General features: G+C 42.7%; 1 protein-coding gene across 1 annotated transcript in view; it reads right to left on the bottom strand.

Moving 5' to 3' along the window:
• LAMB4 (laminin subunit beta 4) overlaps positions 1 to 19560 on the bottom strand; it is a 99883-nt gene that overhangs the window by 58680 nt on the left and 21643 nt on the right. The window contains exons 7-13 of the mRNA XM_003782586.2: positions 17235 to 17446; positions 15951 to 16071; positions 14297 to 14485; positions 8589 to 8768; positions 6103 to 6212; positions 3653 to 3732; positions 2804 to 2954 (exon numbers count right to left, since the gene is read on the bottom strand). Coding sequence (XP_003782634.1) covers positions 2804 to 2954; positions 3653 to 3732; positions 6103 to 6212; positions 8589 to 8768; positions 14297 to 14485; positions 15951 to 16071; positions 17235 to 17446 — 1043 coding nt within the window. The remainder of the gene's footprint in view (positions 1 to 2803; positions 2955 to 3652; positions 3733 to 6102; positions 6213 to 8588; positions 8769 to 14296; positions 14486 to 15950; positions 16072 to 17234; positions 17447 to 19560) is intronic.

Raw genomic sequence — 19560 nt, 5'->3', positions numbered from 1 at the left:
GGGTCTCTTATTAAAATGCAGATGTGATTCAGTAGTCCAGGGTGGCCTGAGCTTCTGAGGAGCTCTCAGGTGATACACCATTTCTGGCCTGCAGACCGCATTTTGAGTAGCAAAGATAGTATGTTGCCTTTTGAAGAGCCACCAAGAAAATTAATTATAATTCTTCTTGGTTCTCTAATTAGATTACCAGAACAATTATTCATAAGATTCAGTCTTAGGTTTATGTTCCTTCCTATTTCCATCTGTCACCTATCTTGTCTCTCTGCTACCTCTTCACTTAGATCCTCTCTGCTCCTGTCTAGACGACTGCAGACACTTCCCTCCAACCTGGGCTTCACTTTTGTTAAATTAAGTTTGCTTAAACACTGAGGACGGTCTTGGTGACATGGTTCTCTTGCTCAGAAAGCTTCAGTGAGTTCTCCTTGCGTCAAGTTCAGCCTCCTTAGTAGAAGATTGTAGTTTTATTTTTCAATATTTCTTCCCTATTTAAACTCCCCATTCTAGCTGCGAATATACCTGCATTTTCTCCTCTGAGCTGTTATTCATAAGACTTTGGCTAAATTGTCTTCTCATCTATTCCACCAATTGAAATCCCCTTGTTTTCAAATCCTAGGCCACATTATTCTACCTTTGTGTCAAGCCCATTCACAAGGGATCACTCCTGGCTTTGAAATCCTAATACACTTGTCATATGGCATCGCCCTGTCCGGTGCCATCTTGAGCTATGTAAATGTACTAGCTACAGCAAAACACTCCTGGGACCAAGGGCCGTAACTAATCCCTTTCTGTATTTCCCTTAGCCTGGAGCAAATGGGTGGGCAACATTTTAATGGGTTAAGAGCAAAAGTTTTGAAACCAGGTGCACCTGGATTTCAATCCAGGCCCCCCCCCCGCCCATCAGGTGTATGATTTAGGGCAAATTACTTAACCTTGCTAAGGTTTTCCTTCATCTGGAAACTAGGAGTGATAATGCTAAGGCTGTTTAGAGACGTAAATGAGATAATGTACATAAAGTATAAATTATAGACTATTAAATAAATGAAATAATATTGTATCAAGAGTGACAGCATAGCCAGCATACCGAAAAATTGTTAAATGAATGTGCAAATAATTAAATGGTGCCTAGCTCCAATCTTTTCTAATACAATAAAGATCATGTTAGAATAAAAAGATCATGGCCTAAGAAGAGGAAAAATTATTCACATGATTACCTTGTAAGCACTTGCTATCAATCCCATCTTCAATTTCCTTTCTTTTGTCACAGGTATTACTTTCCAATCTTTTGAGGACATTTACCTTGCCCTTGCCCTACTCTGTGTCCTTGATATTTTTCTTTAAGCCATGGAGGGAGTAATAAAGATTCATGCCACGAGAGACATGACCTGCTAACAAATGAAACCAGCATGGTTTCAGACCCTCTACCCAGAATCCCTGGTTCACAGATGTGTTCACACACCCGATATTATCCCATTTAATTGTTGACAGGACAAATGTCTATTGAGTGTGTGCTGCACCACACAGCAATGCTGAATAAATGTCAAGTGACAGCCCTTCCAGTTCAGAAAATTATGTTTGTTTTACATTTTCTTATCTAAAAATGGGAACTAAATATAAGTACCAATATTCCTTTCCAATAGGTATCTTTTCAGCCTCCATCATAAAGATGTGATATTCAAGACCGTGAAGAATCCAGGCATAGGATCACTTCATTTTGGTTCCACCCCCTGCAGTCATAACTCAGGGAGGGACAGTGAAAATCTCATGCTCTGGCCTCAATTCCCGTCAGCAAAGGAGCAAATTCCAAGCCTCCCAAGGGGCATTTTCATTCATCCTCACCAGCAGGGTCCAGACAGGGAAGAGATTCCAGGAACAACTTGGTCACAGGAACCTGGACTGAGTTCCCCTGTTTTCTATATCTGTCCAAATCCTGCCTCTAGAATAGATTTCCATGTGCTTTGCTCCTTAAAGACTTTAACCTTGACTTACATTTCCTTTGCCATATTCCCGTCTATGGCTGGAGAACCACTACTGAGAACCTACCTTAAATGCCGTGTTCATCTGTTCATTAACAAATATCTATAAAGCTCCTACCACGTATCAGGCACACTGTGCTAGTCACTAGTGCAACAGGGATGAATGCTATACACTCCTCCCCATTCATAGCTAATAGTCTTGGAGGAGATGAAAAAGTAGATGTTCTATAAACATAATTCAGGGCCAGGCATGCTGGCTCATGCCTGTAATTCTAGCACTCTGGGAGGTCAAAGTGGGAGGATTACTTGAGGACAGGAGTTTGGACCAGCCTGTCTGGGCACATAGAGACCCCATCTCTGCAAAAACTAAAAGACTTATCTGGGCACAATGGCACATGCTTGTAGGCCCAGCTGGTCAGGAGGCAGAGGCAGGAGGATCACTTGAAGCCCAGGGATTCAGGCAGTGAGCCATGATCATACCATTCCACTCCAGCCTGGGCAACAGCTGAGATCCATCCCATCTCTGAAAACAACAGCATTTTATCTGTTTTATCTGATGGTTGCATTGAAAGGGCAGGAGTAGAGTCTTTCATTGCAATGTGATCCAATTCACGTTCAAGTGCCAGGCTCAACTGGGAGACAAAAACAACCAAAACACAGACTCTGCCCTCATGTATCTATATAACCTGAAGTTGCAAGAAAAGACACACTCTGATCTGCAGCTGTGGGCGAAATCACTCTTTTCCAGATATGTCAACCATTATCTCAAGTGTCACCGTTTGTCTTTACCGACCGGCCCTGGAGTGCTGTCTGTGGGGGAGTGAACGCACCAGAGGCGCAAGTCCTTGGAGAGGCGCGGCTTCCTCCGCTTCGTACAGGTAGAAGTTCAGGGGAGCAAAGAAGTACCCAGGGGCTGGTTCCACGCAGCTGCGGCCGGCAACGTGTGGGCGGCATGAACACTGCCCGTCCCTGGGGGAGCACCTGAGAGAACACAGTTCATCACAAAAAAATGGAGAGGGGGTGAGTGCAAAATGAGGGTGTCACAGGTTTTGAAAATGAATCCAGCTAGTCACTTCTTTCCCAGCTCTGAAAACTGGGAAAAGGAGAGAATTAGGACCTCTCTTTACAGGATGGCAAAAAGCCTGTGTCTTTGGCAGGCCGAGTCACCTGTGTTCAGGCGTCTATCCCAGCAGCTGGTGGGACACCCAGGCAGGGAGATCTCTACCTCACCTTTAGAAATACCTAAAGTAAAACAAATCAATGGGCTGTAGTTTACACCTTGAGATCTTTATTTTATTTTATGTAGAGATAAGAGTCTTACTCTGTAGCCCTTGGTTGAGAGCTGTGGCATCACCACTCACAGCAACCTCCAGCTCTTGGGCTTAGGTGATTCACTTGCCTCAGTCTTCGAGTAGCTGGGACTACAGGCACCCGCCACAATGCCTGGCTATTTTTTTGTTGCAGTTTGGCCGGGGCCGGGTTTGAACCCGCCACCGTCAGTATATGGGGCTGGCGCCCTAGTCACAGAGCCATAGTTGCTGCCCTACACCTTGAGATCTTTGCTTGTCATGGAATGAAATTCTCTACCAATGACTATGAGCATCTTAGAATAAAATGTGCTTTTGTGTGAAAATAAGGACTATTGCTGTATAATTACATCATTCTCTTTATCGACTTACATGTTAGAATAAGCACCTCCGATATCACAGTCACAGGGAGAACACCCATGGAGATGATTTCCCAGGCCCCAGTATCCAGCCTACAGAGAAAAAAGGCTCAGTTGATTCCAGTTATGAGGATATTTGCTGCTGTGAGGTGTAATACTGAAATCACCACAATACAATTGCCACGTACCAAATGGCCAAACAGTCAGAACTATCACAGCAGCCTGCCTTACCTGCATGTTTGATTAATGATCTCCAGGGACCCATCTCTGATCTCCAGGACTTGAATTAAAGGGGTCTCATGGGTTGTCCAAGCATTGTGTCAAGTGGAAGTGAATGGGAGCTACATGAGTTCTGCTAACAGCATCAGCCTGTGCTCAAGCTGGGTCACGGAAGTCCTCCTGGGAGGAGAAGTTCTTCTACCAGCCTACTTGCATCTGCTTTAATAAGACTGATAGGTCCCCTCACCATAACGATCCCTGGGGACTTTTCATACACAATTCTGAAATGTTTTGGGGTGGAGAAAATCAAGCAAGCTAATTTGGAGATACAGGAATACGTGTATCACAATTTAGTAGAGTCACTTATTTATATATCAGTTGTTTGGCATCATGTGAATCCGTGCGAGAGAAACAACTCTGTGGTTGAAGACTTTCTCATCATTGCAACATCTCAACCTTTATGTAATTCAAACAGCTGGTGAGATACAAACAACTCTTTTTTAAGCCTGATGACATTTAGTCTAAAATGCTCAGAAAGATACATCCTCTTCGAATCTCAAATTTAACCTGCTTAGATAAAATTTAGATTTATTATTATTATTATTTTTAGAGACAGAGTCTCACTTTATTGCCCTTGGTAGAGTGCTGTGGCGTCACAGCTCACAGCAACCTCCAGCTCTTGGGCCTAGGCAATTCTCTTGCCTCAGCCTCCCGAGTAGCTGGGACCACAGGCGCCCACCACAACGCCCGGCTGTTTTTTTGTTGCTGTTTGGCTGAGGCCGGGTTCAAATCTGCCACCCTCAGTATATGGGGCCAGCCCCCTACTCACTAAGCCACAGGTACTACTCCTAAAATTTAGATTTTAATAGGTATATAAAACTCTTATTATCTGTTGTTGTTATCCAGGTAAAATTTTATGCTCTACTCATTAAGGTTAAACATTGATGTCTTTGGACACGATACAGCAAAGGACTTAGGATATCTTTCCCCAAACCAAACTTTGGCTTAAGAAAAAAATGACATGAACTGCCTCCCTCAGGATGTGGCTGTGAAAGCTGCCTCCAGGCCAGGGTCTGCTGTTATGCTGGCCACCGCAGGCTGGATCCGCCCCCCATGGGATGCACCTGCTGGGGGTCTGGGCTCAGCTGGGATGGACAGTTCCCCTTTGGGGTGGGCCCTGCTCAGCTATTTCCCTCCTGCAAGTAAAAGTGAATCTGTATCACACACCAGATAAGCAGCCAGCAGAAAATGTCAGCCTCAGCTGCAGGTCTGTCTGAAATTATCTGACTTGGTGTTTTTGTTGATCCTGTAACCAACTAGAGACCCTTTTTTGGGTTTCACATCCAAGGTCATAGAGACTTGGTGTGGCCAATCGTCCCCTTGTATGTAAAATTTCTCAATTACCTGACCTGTCTTACACAGAGTCCCTTCCTCATGTCTCCTGCCCTCCTTTTCTGCCCCAATCTGTTTTTAGTAAAATGACTTAAAATATTAGCACACAACTATGTCCTTAGACGCATATGTTTCTTATTTATCAGCTACATTTCTTCAGACACATCAAGGTCACTGTTCTTTTATTAGGTTAAGTTTTTATTTTTTCTTCCTCTCCAAAATGTCATGGTGGGCTGCCAAGATTAGAGAACAAAGGAAAGAGCTGGGTTTGAATGTGTCCCCACTGCATGACACATTTCTTATGGAGTGAAACGGTTTCATTTAACTAATTTTAGAACATACATGCTCCGGTGTTTAACGAAGTCTGTGAAAAATCTGAGAGTTTATTTCCCACAGGAATCTAAAATACATTTAAAACTAAGGATTTTTTCTTTTTCTTTAGGAGCTCAACCAAAATATTTTTTAGGTAGAGAATGGTAGGAGGTTGCGTTCAAAACATAGAAGAAAGGTCCTGAGGTCTGGGGGAGCCAACAAAAATGGGCAGATGAATGAGTGTCTATTCCATTGCTGGGCATTTTCAGGAAAGCAATAGTAAACCTATTGGTATCTGTGTCTGGGTTGGTTCAGCCCAATCTAGTGCAGTGCTGGTAAATGTTTAATAGCCAGTTCTCTGCAGGGATGGGGGAGATTGAGGTATATGTTGGCTGATTTCTGTGGTTAAATAGTCACACCACAGGAGTACTGAAGTACAGTAGGACAAGGAAAGAGATTAGCAAGACCTACTCTCTTCTGCACAATGGCAACAGAAATCTGCATCACGACACAGAAGGCAAATTCCAGGCAAATACGCACAGTGCATTCATCGCAGCGGGGCCCGGTGGCGTAGGACTGGCACAAGCACTGGCCTGTATCCATGTCACAGGTGGAGAGTGGCAGGCTCCCAAAGGGGTTACAGTTGCAGGCTGAAAGCACAGCATACACAGTTATTCTCATTCTTAATCCCTCCACTCTTTTACATGTCCTTAATAGGTTACACTATAAGAAAAGTGTAGCCACAAGAGCGCAGCCTGCCCTGCCAGGTTTATTGTCTGCCTGGCTGCATGATGACTGAGCTAGCCACACCCTCACACAGGAACTCCTGGGCCAGACATGTCCAGTCTGATGCAGTTCTGCTGGACGCAATTAGGAGGAGACAAGTAAGTGCAGGAAACTATGCAAGCTGGACACTGGCACTGTGGCCCTCTGATGCTGACAGGTCATGTGACTCTGGGGCAAGAGTTTCTGAGCGTCACAGTTACTACTGACAGCTCCTTTTCTGGCAGCTATTCTTCCTCTCTCTTCTGTCTTTTCTCTTTTACTGGCTTGTTATTATTTCTCCTCATTCTCCACCTCCATTTCCTCCTCTGAGTCCTGCTTACATGGGGAAGGCTAAGAAATTCTGCTGCCAGAGCAGGGTATACCTTTCCCCGAGGGGAAACCAATGTTCATGGAAACAACCAGAATGTCCATCAATGAATGAATGAATGAATGAATGAATACAACATCTAGACAATGGGATATTGTGCAATATAATAACCGAGTACTGATACAAGCTACCACATGGATGAACCTTGAAAGCATTATGCTAAGTGAAGGAAGCCAGACGCGAAAGGCTCCTAGGATTCCATTATATTTGTATATAATGGAAATGTCCATAACAGGCAAATTTGTAGTGACAGAAGGTAAAGTAGTGCCTGCATAGGGCTAGGAGAATGGGATATCAGGGGTGGTAGCTAAAGGGTATGGAGCTTTTTTATTTTTGAAAAAGTAAAATTTACCACCTTAATCATTGTTAAGTAAGTTCAGTTGTGTTAAGTACATTCACATTGTTGTGTAAGCAATCTCTGAAACTCTTTTTATCACACAAAACTAAAACTCCAAACCCATTAAGCAACAGCTCCCATTTCCTCTCCCCTCCAAGCCTTGGCAACCACCATTCTACTGTTTGTCTGTGGTTTCGATTACTTGAGCTACCTCATATAAGGGGGATATATAGCACTTGTCTTTTTGTGACTGCCTTCTTTAACTTAGCATAATGTCCTTAATGTCATCTGTGTTGAAGCCTGGGTCAGATTTCCTTTCTTTCTAAGAATAAATATTTCACTGCTTGTATACGCCACATTTTGCTTTATCCATCACCCGTCAATGGACACGTGGGTGACTTCCACCTTTTGGCTATTGTGAATCATGCTGCTCTGGTGTACAAATACCTATTCAAAACCCTGCTTTTAATTCTTCTGGCAATATACCAGAAGAATATGTTTTGGAGTGAGAAAAATGCTCTAAAATTGGTTATAGTGATGGTTACACAACTTCTAATCTACTAAAAATCTAATTTAAGGGCTAATGGTCTGGTACATGTATCATATCTCAGGAAGGCTGTTCTAAACACACATGCGTGCACCAATGTTCAGCCTCACTTGGAGGACGTCGGGTTAGTCAGTGAAGCTGGAAGAAATGGGGAGTGTGCCAAGGTGTGAGGAGAACTTGGTTTGACTATATAATTCATTCTCATAGTTTTGCCATCAAACCCAAGAAGGAAAAAAGAAAAACAAAACTAAGAAGAGCATTGTATTGGAGCAAGATTCAGCCTGAAGCTCTCTTAACATTCAAATAATCCACACCTCCTTATATGGGCAACCCTATGGAGCACAGTGCTGTGACCATATGAAAATTGTTCACCCAGGTTCCCTGAGGCCCAAGCAGCTCGAATGCCTGTGATCTTATAGCCAAGGGTCTGCCTATTTGGCTTCAGAAAACTGCTGGAGTTTTTTTCTATTTCCGTCCCACCCGGCTCCTCCCTTGGCTCTTTAATTTTTTCTTTTCATTGTCAGACCACATATGGACCAGTACTAGGAGAGGTGTGAGAAGAAAGGGCAAAAGCAATCGGAAGGAATAAAGAGAAACCTCCAGTTGAACATTGCCTAAGAATACATCAATCTTGCAGAAGTGCATAATATAATAAATGAATTTGTGTGTTTAATCCTCATGGGGGTCATCTTTCTAAAGATTTCACAACCTGGCATTAAATTTCTTGGCCTTTCCCCTGTGTTTGTTCCAGGGGAGAAAATACGAACGCCCCCTGCTGGTCCTTTATGATAAACTCAGCAAACCAAGAAGCCAAAGTTCTCCCCTGCTCCACTCTCCACTCTCTAAGATGCAAAGGGCAGTATATCACGTTGATACCCAAAGGCTGGCAGGACTCTTAGGTATTTACAGTTACCCAATTCTAGGGCTGACAGAGACAATCCCAGGTTTTAAAGCACATCAGAGTTGGCAGCCCAGCCCTGTAAACTTACGCTGACAGCCCAGGGGGTCAGAGGCACTCAGGCCAAAGTGGTGGGGCTTGCACTGGTCACAATTGGCTCCTTCCACATTCTCTTTACACAGGCACTGGCCAAGCACAGACCCCGATGTGGGATCAGAGTGGCTCACACAGATGCCACCAGATATGGTCCCATCAGGGTCACATTCACAAGCTGAGAAGACAGATACACATTGTCTAGTTAGTTGTAAATCCTGGGAAGCCTAAAATATAAGCATAGCATTTTATGTACACTGTAACTGTCTCACTTTGTTTAAATAAGTAAATATGTTTAAATAATTAGACCAACAGACAAGGGCTGTTTGGAAATGTATCCCAGATTTCTGGCCTTGGAAAATGTTGAATAACTCCATACATATATATATTTTAAAAGACTTTTAGCTGATTCTAAAGCCCAGGGACCAGAGGAAGGCTGCTATTATGAAAATTGACTGTTAGGAATAGAATAATTCTTTGGGGGATGATGAAATGTTTTGGAACAAGATAGATGTGGTGGTTACATGATGTTGTGCCAGTGAATTATTGTTCATTTTAAAATGGTTAATTTTTATATAAGTTCTACCTAGAAATACATTGAAATAAAGAAAAAGACTCTAAAGGTGAAAATAAGACCAGTAGACAAATAAGAGTAGGATGTGTAATGACAGTCATCTCATTACAGGGCTGTGAGAGAGAAGGAGGAATCACAGAAAATGTCTATCAAATCTCTGAAACAGTCAGAAGGGAAGTCTTGCCTTCTCTATCCCAGGAAAATACATCACAAGGAAAAGTGACATTTTTTTTTTTTGAGCCTTCCTGAAAGGAACATGTGTAAGAAAGAAAGGGAAGGAACAGTAAGAAGTGTTTATATCCTTGTTTACTTTTTGGAATCCTGCTGGTGAGGTGAAAGCTAGGATGAAGTTTTAAGTAGAAATTTGAACAAGTCAAGGAAGGGATGTCATATGAAAAGGAATGCTGAGAGTATGACTACTTCCCAAGGGGAGAACAAGAACTACAGCAGCAGTCCCCAACCTTTTGGGCACCAGGACTGGTTTTTCCATGGACTGGCAGGGTAGGGTGGCATGGACACCATAGGGAGCGCACAGCTTAGATCCCCTGCGTGTGAACTCTACGGTAGAGTTTGTGCTCCTATGAAAATCTAATGCTGCCAGGGATCTGAAAGGAGGTGGAACTCGGGCCATGATGCCAGCACGGGGAGTGGCTGTAAATACAGACAAAACTTCACACGCTCGCCCACTGCAAACCTCTTGCTGCGTGGCCCGGTTTCTAACAGAAGCTACTGGTCTATGGCCCTGAGATTTTATATGAGAATGTTAATCAACCGTCTTAACAGATGTGGTCTGTATACACAAACATGTCTAGGGAGCCTGGGGGAATTGGGGAGTCTTGTGACCATAGTTTGCTGCAAGCTCCTCATCTGTGTTTTATGAAAAAAGGCCTTGTTTATCAAGTATGACTTCTTAATTCATATCAGGGGTATCAGTTTTCTTTTCTTGGATTCTTTCAAAAGCACTAACAAGTTAATATTAAATAGTTGTTAGAAAATAAGACTTAGGTTGATTCGTTCAAAACATTTTGAATAAATGTTCCAAATCTCTTTCCAGATTCCTAGATTATCTGTCTCAAGGGGTAGCCTGCCAGATGCTGAAATGGCATTTGTGACTTTGGTATAGACGGCAAATGTGTTGGTGGGCATTAGATGACCACCAAGTTAAGGAATGCAATAAACATAAAAAAGGAGTATCCTGAAAAAAAAGGAGTATCCTGATTTTAAGGAACAATCATCTTCACATTTATACATGTTACTTCGGATTGCTAAAAACAAAACGTGCAAGTCTAAAACTATGTCAATGTAACAACCATTTGTGTCAGAGAGTTTAGTGGAAAAATATCCAGTCACACCAGTTGTTTGGTGTCTGACAGAATCTTTCAAGTTTCAATTGCTTGTCACTAGTTTATGACTAGTGATAAAATCTTACTATGGAAAAACAGCATCGGGTTCTGTTTAGTTTGGAAAAGCCATGATTTTCTTCTAATTAAATCCAGTCGCTTCCAGTAAGAAGGAAATAAACTGGATTCATTTGAGAAGTTCCCCAAAAGAAAAAGCTCAGCTTTATTTGGGAGGTATTCCAAAGGATCGGTATTGAGTCCCAGAGCATAATTTAATTATGCACAGAAGTCTCCTCTGGGAAATGGATGTGGGAGGGCAGATAGTAACTTTATTTCAAAATAAGTAGAAGTAAACTTTTATCAGGCCTTTACAAGTCCAATAAAACCTATGTCACGGCCTTTTGAAGTCCAATAAAACCTCTTGGTGTCACATAACTTAATTCCAATAAACTTTTGTTATCAATGGTTGGGCTCACAAATCTTTGTTTTTCTGTATCAATTTTAATTGTCTTAATTGTAGAAAATTTGAAATTAGACAACTCTCATGCCTGGAATCTGTTCATGTAAATATTTAGAGTCAAACAAGGACAATTTAGAAAAAACTTATATGAGAATGTTAATGTTCTTAACACATGTGGTCTGTGTACACAAACATGTTTAGGTAGCCTGGGGGAACCTGGGAGTCTTCTGATCATAGTTTGTTGCAAGCTCATCTGCCTTTTATGAAAAAAGTTCCTTGTTTACAAAGTATGACTTCTTAATTCATATCAGGGGCACTAGTTTTCTTTCCTTGGATTCCCTCAAAAGCACTATCAAGTTAATAGTAAGAGGTTCTTAAAAAATAAGACTTAGATTGACTTATTCAAAACATTTTGAACAAACGTTCCAAATCTCTTTTCCAGATTCCTAGATTATCTGTCTCAAAACATCATATTTTTCTGACTCTACCCAAGAGAGCAATTTCAACTTCTTTTATAAGTACATAGCTTTTAAAACAATAAAAAATGTTGGCCAGGAGTGGTGGCTCACGCCTATTATTTCAGCACTTTGGGAGGCCAAGTCAGGAAGACAGCTTGAGGCTAGGAGTTTGAGACTAACCTGAGCAGTACAGCAAGACATCTTCAAGAAATAAATTAAAAATAATTATGTGGGCATAGTGGCATGCACCTATAGTCCCAGCTACCTGGGAGGTTGAAGCAGGAGGATTGATTGAGCTTAGGAGTTTGAGGTTGCTGTGAGCTATGATCACAACTTGTATTCCAGCCTAGACAACAAAGCAAGACCCCGTCTCTAAAAACAAAAAAAGAACAAAAACCAAAAAAACAATAAAAGGTGTGTATGATTACAGATTCTGCAGGTTCTGGTAAAAATTAGAGGATGCTTAGGGAATTGCTCTAAAGAAACATATTTTTCTGAGAATTCAGGGTTTTTTCTTTTTTAAATAGAGTTTCACTATGTTGCCCAAGCTAAAGCATCATTTCATCAGCCTAGTTCACAGCAACCTCAAACTCCTGGGTTCAAGCCTGCCTCAGCCTCTTGAGCAGCTGAGACTACAGGCACCTGCTACCATGCCCAGCTAATTTTTCCTATTTTTCTTAGAGATGGGGTCTCACTCTTGCTCAGGTTGATCTCAGACTACTAAGCTCAAGGAATCCACCCATCTTGGTTTCCCAGAGTGTTAGGTTTACAGGTATGATCCACCACACCTGGCCTGAGAATCCAGTTCTTAATATTAACTCTGAATAGGTCATGTAAGGTGAATTTTATGCAGTCAGATACCTACTAAGTAATATGAACAAAAACACTTTATTGATACTTCTTCTATATTGTGATCATTTAAACATTGAAATCTAGAACACTGTATTCAGATGGCTACTAAATTACATTTTATAAGACTTAGTTTCATGTTATCATTATATAACATTTGAAGTTACACTTTTTTTATAGCAGACACCCCCTGCCCCACTTTAGCATTATATTATTTATGTAGCCTAAGCAGTAGGATCCCCAGATATGGGAAGAAGCAATCCTCTAAGGGTGCTGGGTGCCTGAGTGTTCTTGCTGAGTGCAGAATGTGAAAGGCCCCGTTTGCTCCTTACCCAGGCCATTTCTCATATGCAAAACACTGTGCTTGCATTAACTTACTAGGTGTGCAGTAGCTACATGTATACTTTTGTCAGCCCCCTGGAACTTGGGGACCTGGGAACCCAGGCCATTACAATGATCTTTTTGCTTGGTGTACCATTAGTTATAAAGTCCTTGTCTTTGGCCCAGGTGTTTCATGTCTTCTGCCAGTATCCATGAAACAGGAACAGGCTAATTTGTTAGTCTGCAAGTAGAACAAAATCTCAGACGTGAGTTATGACACTGGGTATTTGAAATCAGGTAGGATTATTTTTCTAGGTGATAATACATAGCAGAGATGAGACTACAGTGAGCTAACAAGGTTCCTAGGGTACAAAATTTAAGGACGCACTGGCAGGTTTGTGCCTTGCATTTCCATAACCCTGACAGTGAGGCCTTAAAATTTGAGACCCAAATACTTTCTTTGCCTCACTCTAGTCTTAATCCTGAAGGGAAATGCAAATTAAAATAACGATGAGATATGATTTAATTAGCAAAAATGAAAATGTGACAAAACCAAGATTAGCAATAACTGAAGTTTGACTAAACCAAGTGTTAGCAAGGATAAGGAGTCACAGGAACTCTCATCCACCATTGGTGTGAGTGGTAATCAGCATACCCACTTAGGGGACAATTCAGTTTTAGCTCATCACTTCACAGAAATCCATACCCCATGGCCTAGAAATTATACTCCTGGGTACATCTCTTAGGGACAGTTTTTACACGTGTCCAAGGTCACATATACAAAAATGTTTATTGCAGCATCAGAACAAAAATGGACAAGTACATTTTATCATGTTTATAGGAAGGAATTCTATGCAGAAATTTAATGGAAGAATTAGGGCTATTTGATATGGACAAATCTCAAAAATAGAAAGTTTAACGAAATACCAAGTTGCTGAAGGATACACACAACATGGCATTCTTGGCCTAGAGTTTGAAAACATGTCAACATAGGTGTAATGTTTGGCATAAAAACATGCATGAAAGCGTCAAAGAAGCATGGCAATGATAACTGCCAGATAGATGAGAGTCTTCACCCCTGGCAAGAAGAGTAGACCCAGGGGGCGGACGTGCACCTGCTACTTCAATAGTGCCTGTCTTGCTTTATTAAAGAACGTCCTGCAGGCAATAGGCTAAGATGTTAAGTTTGGCAAAACGGCCAGTAGATACAGGGTGTTTATTATATTGTTTGTATATGGTTGTATATGGGTGTATATTATATTAGTTTGTATATGGTTGAAATATTTCATTTTTAAAAGCTGAGGTTAAAGATAGGAGATTTTTAAAAGATTTTGTGCTTGTAGTTTTGTTTTTAGAGCAAGTTAAAGACAGTCTAACAGCAAAGCTCAGCGGTGGACAGCCAGTTAAATGCTAGCCTATCTCCCTACTTTAGTTACTTCGCCAGCTGACTTCCCTGATACTCAGGATGTCAGCGGCCTCTTCCGAAACCATCCCTTCCTCCTGGGGAAATCCAGAATGATTTCCCAGAATGATTCACCAGTACCAGCCCTCCGCCCGGCCCCTGCCAGACTGCAGGAACAGCGGTGGGGTATCTGGATGGCCCATTTGCAGCCAGCCTTGTTGCCATCCTGCCCTCCTCCGTCAGCAGGGGGCCGCCGGCAGGTATGAGGCCCTACAGTGATGGGCTCAGACAGGGGCACTCACCGGCGCACGCGTGAGGATCCGAGGCGGCCCTGCGGGGGTCCCGGTAGAAGCCCGGCCTGCAGCGGTCGCAGTGCTGGCCCTCCGTGTGGTGCCCGCAGTCCTCGCACACGCCCCCGCTGCGGCTGCCGCTCGCCAGGTACGCGCTCAGGTCGAAGTGACAGCGGTCCGAGTGGCCGTTACACCTACACGCTGGGAAAGGACAGGAGAGTTACCCAGAGGTGTGCCCAGGCTCGGGGCCAGGTCACACACTCGCTCATCCTCGGCCACCTCCCGCCACTCTGTACTGGCACTAGGGGCACAAAGATCCTTCCAGCTCTGATTCTGCTTATACACGTTCTAAAATGTGTCCCCGAAACCTTTATCATTAGGTAGCTTTTAAAATCAGGTGAACACCACCAACAACAAACCTCAGGTGCTCTAGGAGAAGGCAGGAGCGCAGTACTTGGGTGGTGCTGGGGAAAGAGTACGCCCACCCGCCTATGTCTTGATATCCCAGTTTTAAAGATTTGCAGGAATGATTTGCTTGCACTGGGACTGTCAGATAAAATGTCAGCCTCTCTCCTTCCCTGGGGCTGCAGGCCGCTCACTCTCCTCTGGGGCTCAGCCAGAGAAGCCAGGCAAAGGCCGTCTGTTTGGAGACCTTTGTTTGTCTTTGTGGTCATGTCTATGGCTCTGCTGTTTGCCTTACTGGTTTTCTCCCTGTAAACAGACTAAGGCCCAGCTGCATTTTGCCGAGTCTCCTACGCTGTGACTCTCACGCAGGGGGGTTTTCATTAGTGCTCCTCTAGAGATCTTGCATTCCCTCAACTCCTATTTTTCCTGAGTCTGGGAAAAGAAACAGAATATCAGGTTTGTTAGGAAGTTCATCAGAATTCAAAGGCAGCAACCATGTTACTCAAAACATAAACATCTTGGCGGCGCCCGTAGCTCAGTGGTTAGGATGTTGGCCACATACACCCAGGCTGGCCGGCTCCAACCCAGCCTGGCCTGCTAAACAACAAGGACAACTGCAATAAAAAATAGCCGGGCATTGTGGCCGGCACCTGTAGTCCCAGCTACTTGGGAAGCTGAGGCAAAAGAATCACATACGCCCAAGAATTTGAGGTTGCTGTGAGCTGTGACGCCAGAGCACTCTACTGAGGGCAACGTAGTGAGACTCTGTCTCAAAAAACAAACAAACAAATGAAAAAAAAGAGTAAACATCGTATTAGCCTAAATATTTTGTTAAAAAATACAGTAGCCTATCAACTCCATCCTAGACTCTCTTTTTCCTACTATCCTATGGACGGGTTATGGTCATGGAAGGTGTTATTAATCAGGAAGGTAATAGGGATCTCTGTGCCAAATCTAGTGTCCACCAAATCCTTGAAGTTGCGCCGTTGCCGCTGATATTGCCATTGTGTGGCTTTGCCCCTCCGCTGGAAGGGTGCCACACAGCATTCAAACTGCTTCTTTTTAAAAGAGAATGTTAATTTGTGGTATGAGAGTTTGAGAAGTTGGTGATTCTCTCATGTGAGATGGTGGGAGACATTATCACAGCTAGGAAGCTGTGGAGCTAGAAGCCACAAATTCACTACTTTGCTGTCTAAATGTTCTTCAAAATAAGGCGCTGCAGAGCGCACTTGGTTCACGCAGAGAACTTCTTTTCACCTACGTCTGCAAGCGTTGTCCTGGAGGCCTGCGGCTGGCCTCCAAGGGGCATCCTGGAAGAAGTCCTTGCATCGCTCACAGTTCCGACCGTCTGTGTTGTGCTGACAGACACACCAACCATGAACCTGCGTTGTGCAATAAATGCAGAGTTCAGCGAGGGCTTATCTTTGGGCAAGTTGGGGCTCTTTACATGGAAATTGAATCCCAGGTCATGGGACCTCTCTCATTCTTAGTTTCCCAAATGTGCATTATGATACCAACCTTGACTATCTTCTATTATTATTTGCTTAACTAGCTTTTAAATTTTTTAAAGTTTGATAAGTTCAGTGAATAATAACATAATATTTTTTGACATTTCTGAATTCTCATTTCAGGGCAGCACATTGTAGCCCTCGATCAAGTGAGGGACAGGATGGAGAGGGGGGTTTTGTGTGGGTGGGGAGTCTAAAAGGGCTGGTTTAGGAGTATACATGAAAACACGGAGGTAGAACAGGGGGAAAAAAGCTGAAGAAAGGCATGGGATTCTTTTGGTTTTTCACAAAAGGCTGAAAATAGCCCTCATTCAAAGAGAGAAACTATTTCCGCTGAAATATAGAGGTAGTGGAATGGGGAGGCACAGTAACATCAACATCAAGCCTTATGTGATTATGCCTTATCAGTAGTTTGAATTGATTTAGTAGGGCTCTGCATAAAAACACAATTCTTCTGCAACACTAATCTTTCAAGGCTACTCCTCAAAATGAGAGAGATCTGCAGTAGTAAGACACAGGTATTCACAGTGTAAGAATATTACTGGGATTGACCATTTTTATAATATCCCATATTGAGGAAACACCTTAGCATTGTGGATAGGGGCTTGTAAACAATGGCCCATCAATAATTTTTGTGAGAGAATGAACGTGAAATTATAGTTCCTTCTCATCAGATTTCTGTTCTCTACAAAACAAGAAAAAGAAGGCAAAGTGAAGTATCTTGAAATCACAAATTATAAATTCTGCTCATTAGTTCAATGATGTCCATCTGAGGGAGAATCCACACAGGGGCTGGGAACCTGTGACCTCAGGGCCACCTGTGGCCTTCTGTATCCCTGAGTGCCTTTAGAAGGAATCCAAATTTTACAGAGGAATTTTAATAAAGGGAATTTTTTTCTGTGAAGTTTGGATTTGGTCAAGGGGCCACATTTGGGGATCTGGAGGGTCACATGTGGCCTTCAAGCATAGTTCTCCACCCCAATACCAGGACAGTGAAAGGCAGGTAGTCAACTGCTTATTTTGGATTCACCACTCGCCATTTCAGGAGGGCTGAAAACATCTCCCCGCATCTGCTGCGTAGGGCCACATTCACTAGCGTGGCCATTGCAAAAACAGCTTCCTCGAACAACCATCTCATACAGAGCATAGTAGTATTTATCAAGGGAATCATCTTGTCTCCTTCCAAGCTCGTCCCCAAGGGTATGGAGTTTGGTAAAGTTTATCCTCAGGTTTGTCAATGTCACAAGATCTAGACAAAGGAAAATAATGAAAATAATAAATCGAAGTACATTTCAGCTGTGTCGGTTCAAGGCTGCCTTCTTGACTGATAGCCTCTTACTGCCTATGGAAATGCAATTACAGAGCAAGATGCTGCCTAGAGGTGCCTGGCACTTGTACCATCCCCCACCCCCTAAGAAAGAACCAAAGCAATGAATAAACACCTAAGATGGACTGGAGAGTGGAAGGGAGAGTGCTGGAGTACAGTAGGGAAATCAGGATGCATCTGTGGGTACTGGAAGCCCAGGAGGGCAGCATGCAGAATGAATGCACCCAGCCTCTGTAGGCCTATCTTCTCAGCCCAGATTGGACTGACCTAGACAAAAGAGAAACTTTACACCAGGGAAAAAGTGAGAAGTACCACAAACCCCAATTGTTACTGCAAACACCAACAGTCCTTACAGGAGGAGAATCCCATAGACCTTGAAAGCCCTGAAACCATTTTAGAGAGCTAGGAACTCATGCAGCTGTGTTGTTCCAGATTAGAAACACAAGATGTACACTCCCCAGTCCCCATCCACCCCCCATGACTGAAGATGCTGCAGCTTGGGCCATCTTGAGACCACAATCACCTCTGACATGCATCCTCCTCTGGGGGGCCAGTAGCCACTGCACCTGTCCAGCACTGGGGTTCCATCTTCATTATGCCAAGCCCATGTGGGTGGCTGAATGCAATAATATCAGCTATGCAAAGCCGGGCCCAGGATTGGCTGTGACCCTCATTCTATAGAGTAGGGAAATCACCTCTTGCCACCTTCACTTCCAGTTGGAGGAATAGTCTGGTGGTCCCACTGAGGGCAAACCTACTCTTGAGCCAGCCAAAATGCTGCATGCCCTCCCCTGAGCAGGAGAGGCATTCAACCATCCAAGCAGCTGGCACACTCCCAGGTTGGCAAAGTGGTTACACACCCATGCCCATGGCCTGAGAAGCAGCCGACAGTGTCCCATCCCTTGCAGACAAGCCTCTGCCTGGCCTAATAGCCCTGTACCCACAACCAGGCCTGATAACAGACACTCCACCACGCTGGCTAAGCAACTGTATGTGGTGTGTGCTATTGCCTAGAGTAACAGAGCAGAAATAAATTAAATTGGAAAAAAAATCAAAGGTTAATGAAATAAAAAACTGAGTTTTTAGAAAGATACATAAAAATAACAAACCATTAACTAGATAAGAAAAAGAAAGACCCAAATAAGTAAAATCAGAAACAAAAAAGGAAATTTCACAACAGATACCACAGAAATACAAAGAATCATTAAAGCAGAGTTTTTCAACCTTTTTTATCTCATGACACACTTGAACACATAATTAAATTTCTGCAGCACACTTAAATTATGTTGATCAACAAAAGAGTAAAAAAAGGAGTACACTTAATGTGCTTTGAAATTCTTTAGAAAATAATTTAATTGCGGATCTTTAAAAATTTTCACAGCACACCTAAGACCCTCTCATAGCACACTGGTTGAAAATCAGAGCATCAGAGACTACTATGAACAAGTGTATGTTAGTACATTTGAAAACTTAGAGGAAATGGATAAACACCTGTACACATACAACCTGCTGAGACTGAACCAAGAAGAAACAGAAAACTTGAACAGACCAATAACAAGTGATGAGATCAAGTCAGTACTGAAAAGTCTCCTACCAAAGGGAAATCCAGGAGGAGAGGGCTTCACCACTGAATTCTATAGAATCTTAAAAGAATACCAATTCTTCTCAAATGATTCTAAAAAGTTGAAGTGGAGGAAATGCTTCCTGGCTCATTCTACAAGGCCAATATAATCTTGATACCAAAATCAGACAAAGATACAACAACAACAACAACATCAACAAAAAGAAAGAAGAAAAGAAAACTATATGCCAAGATCTCTGATGAACCTAGATGCAAAAATTCTCACAAATAACTAGCAAAATGAATTCAACAATACATCAAAAATATAATACACCAGGATCAAGTTGAGATTTATTCCAGGAATGCAAGGATGGCTTAACATATACAAATCAATAAATAGGGCACATCATATCAACAGAATGAAGGGCAAAAATCATATAATCATCTCAATAGATGCTGAAAAGAATTTGATAAA

The sequence above is a fragment of the Otolemur garnettii genome, unplaced genomic scaffold (genome assembly GCF_000181295.1).
Source record: "Otolemur garnettii isolate 467f Iridium unplaced genomic scaffold, OtoGar3 scaffold00005, whole genome shotgun sequence".
Taxonomy (NCBI): Eukaryota; Metazoa; Chordata; class Mammalia; order Primates; family Galagidae; genus Otolemur; species Otolemur garnettii.
The sequence above is the reverse complement of the archived record's forward strand: the minus strand, read 5'-3'. Positions and strand labels throughout refer to the sequence as shown.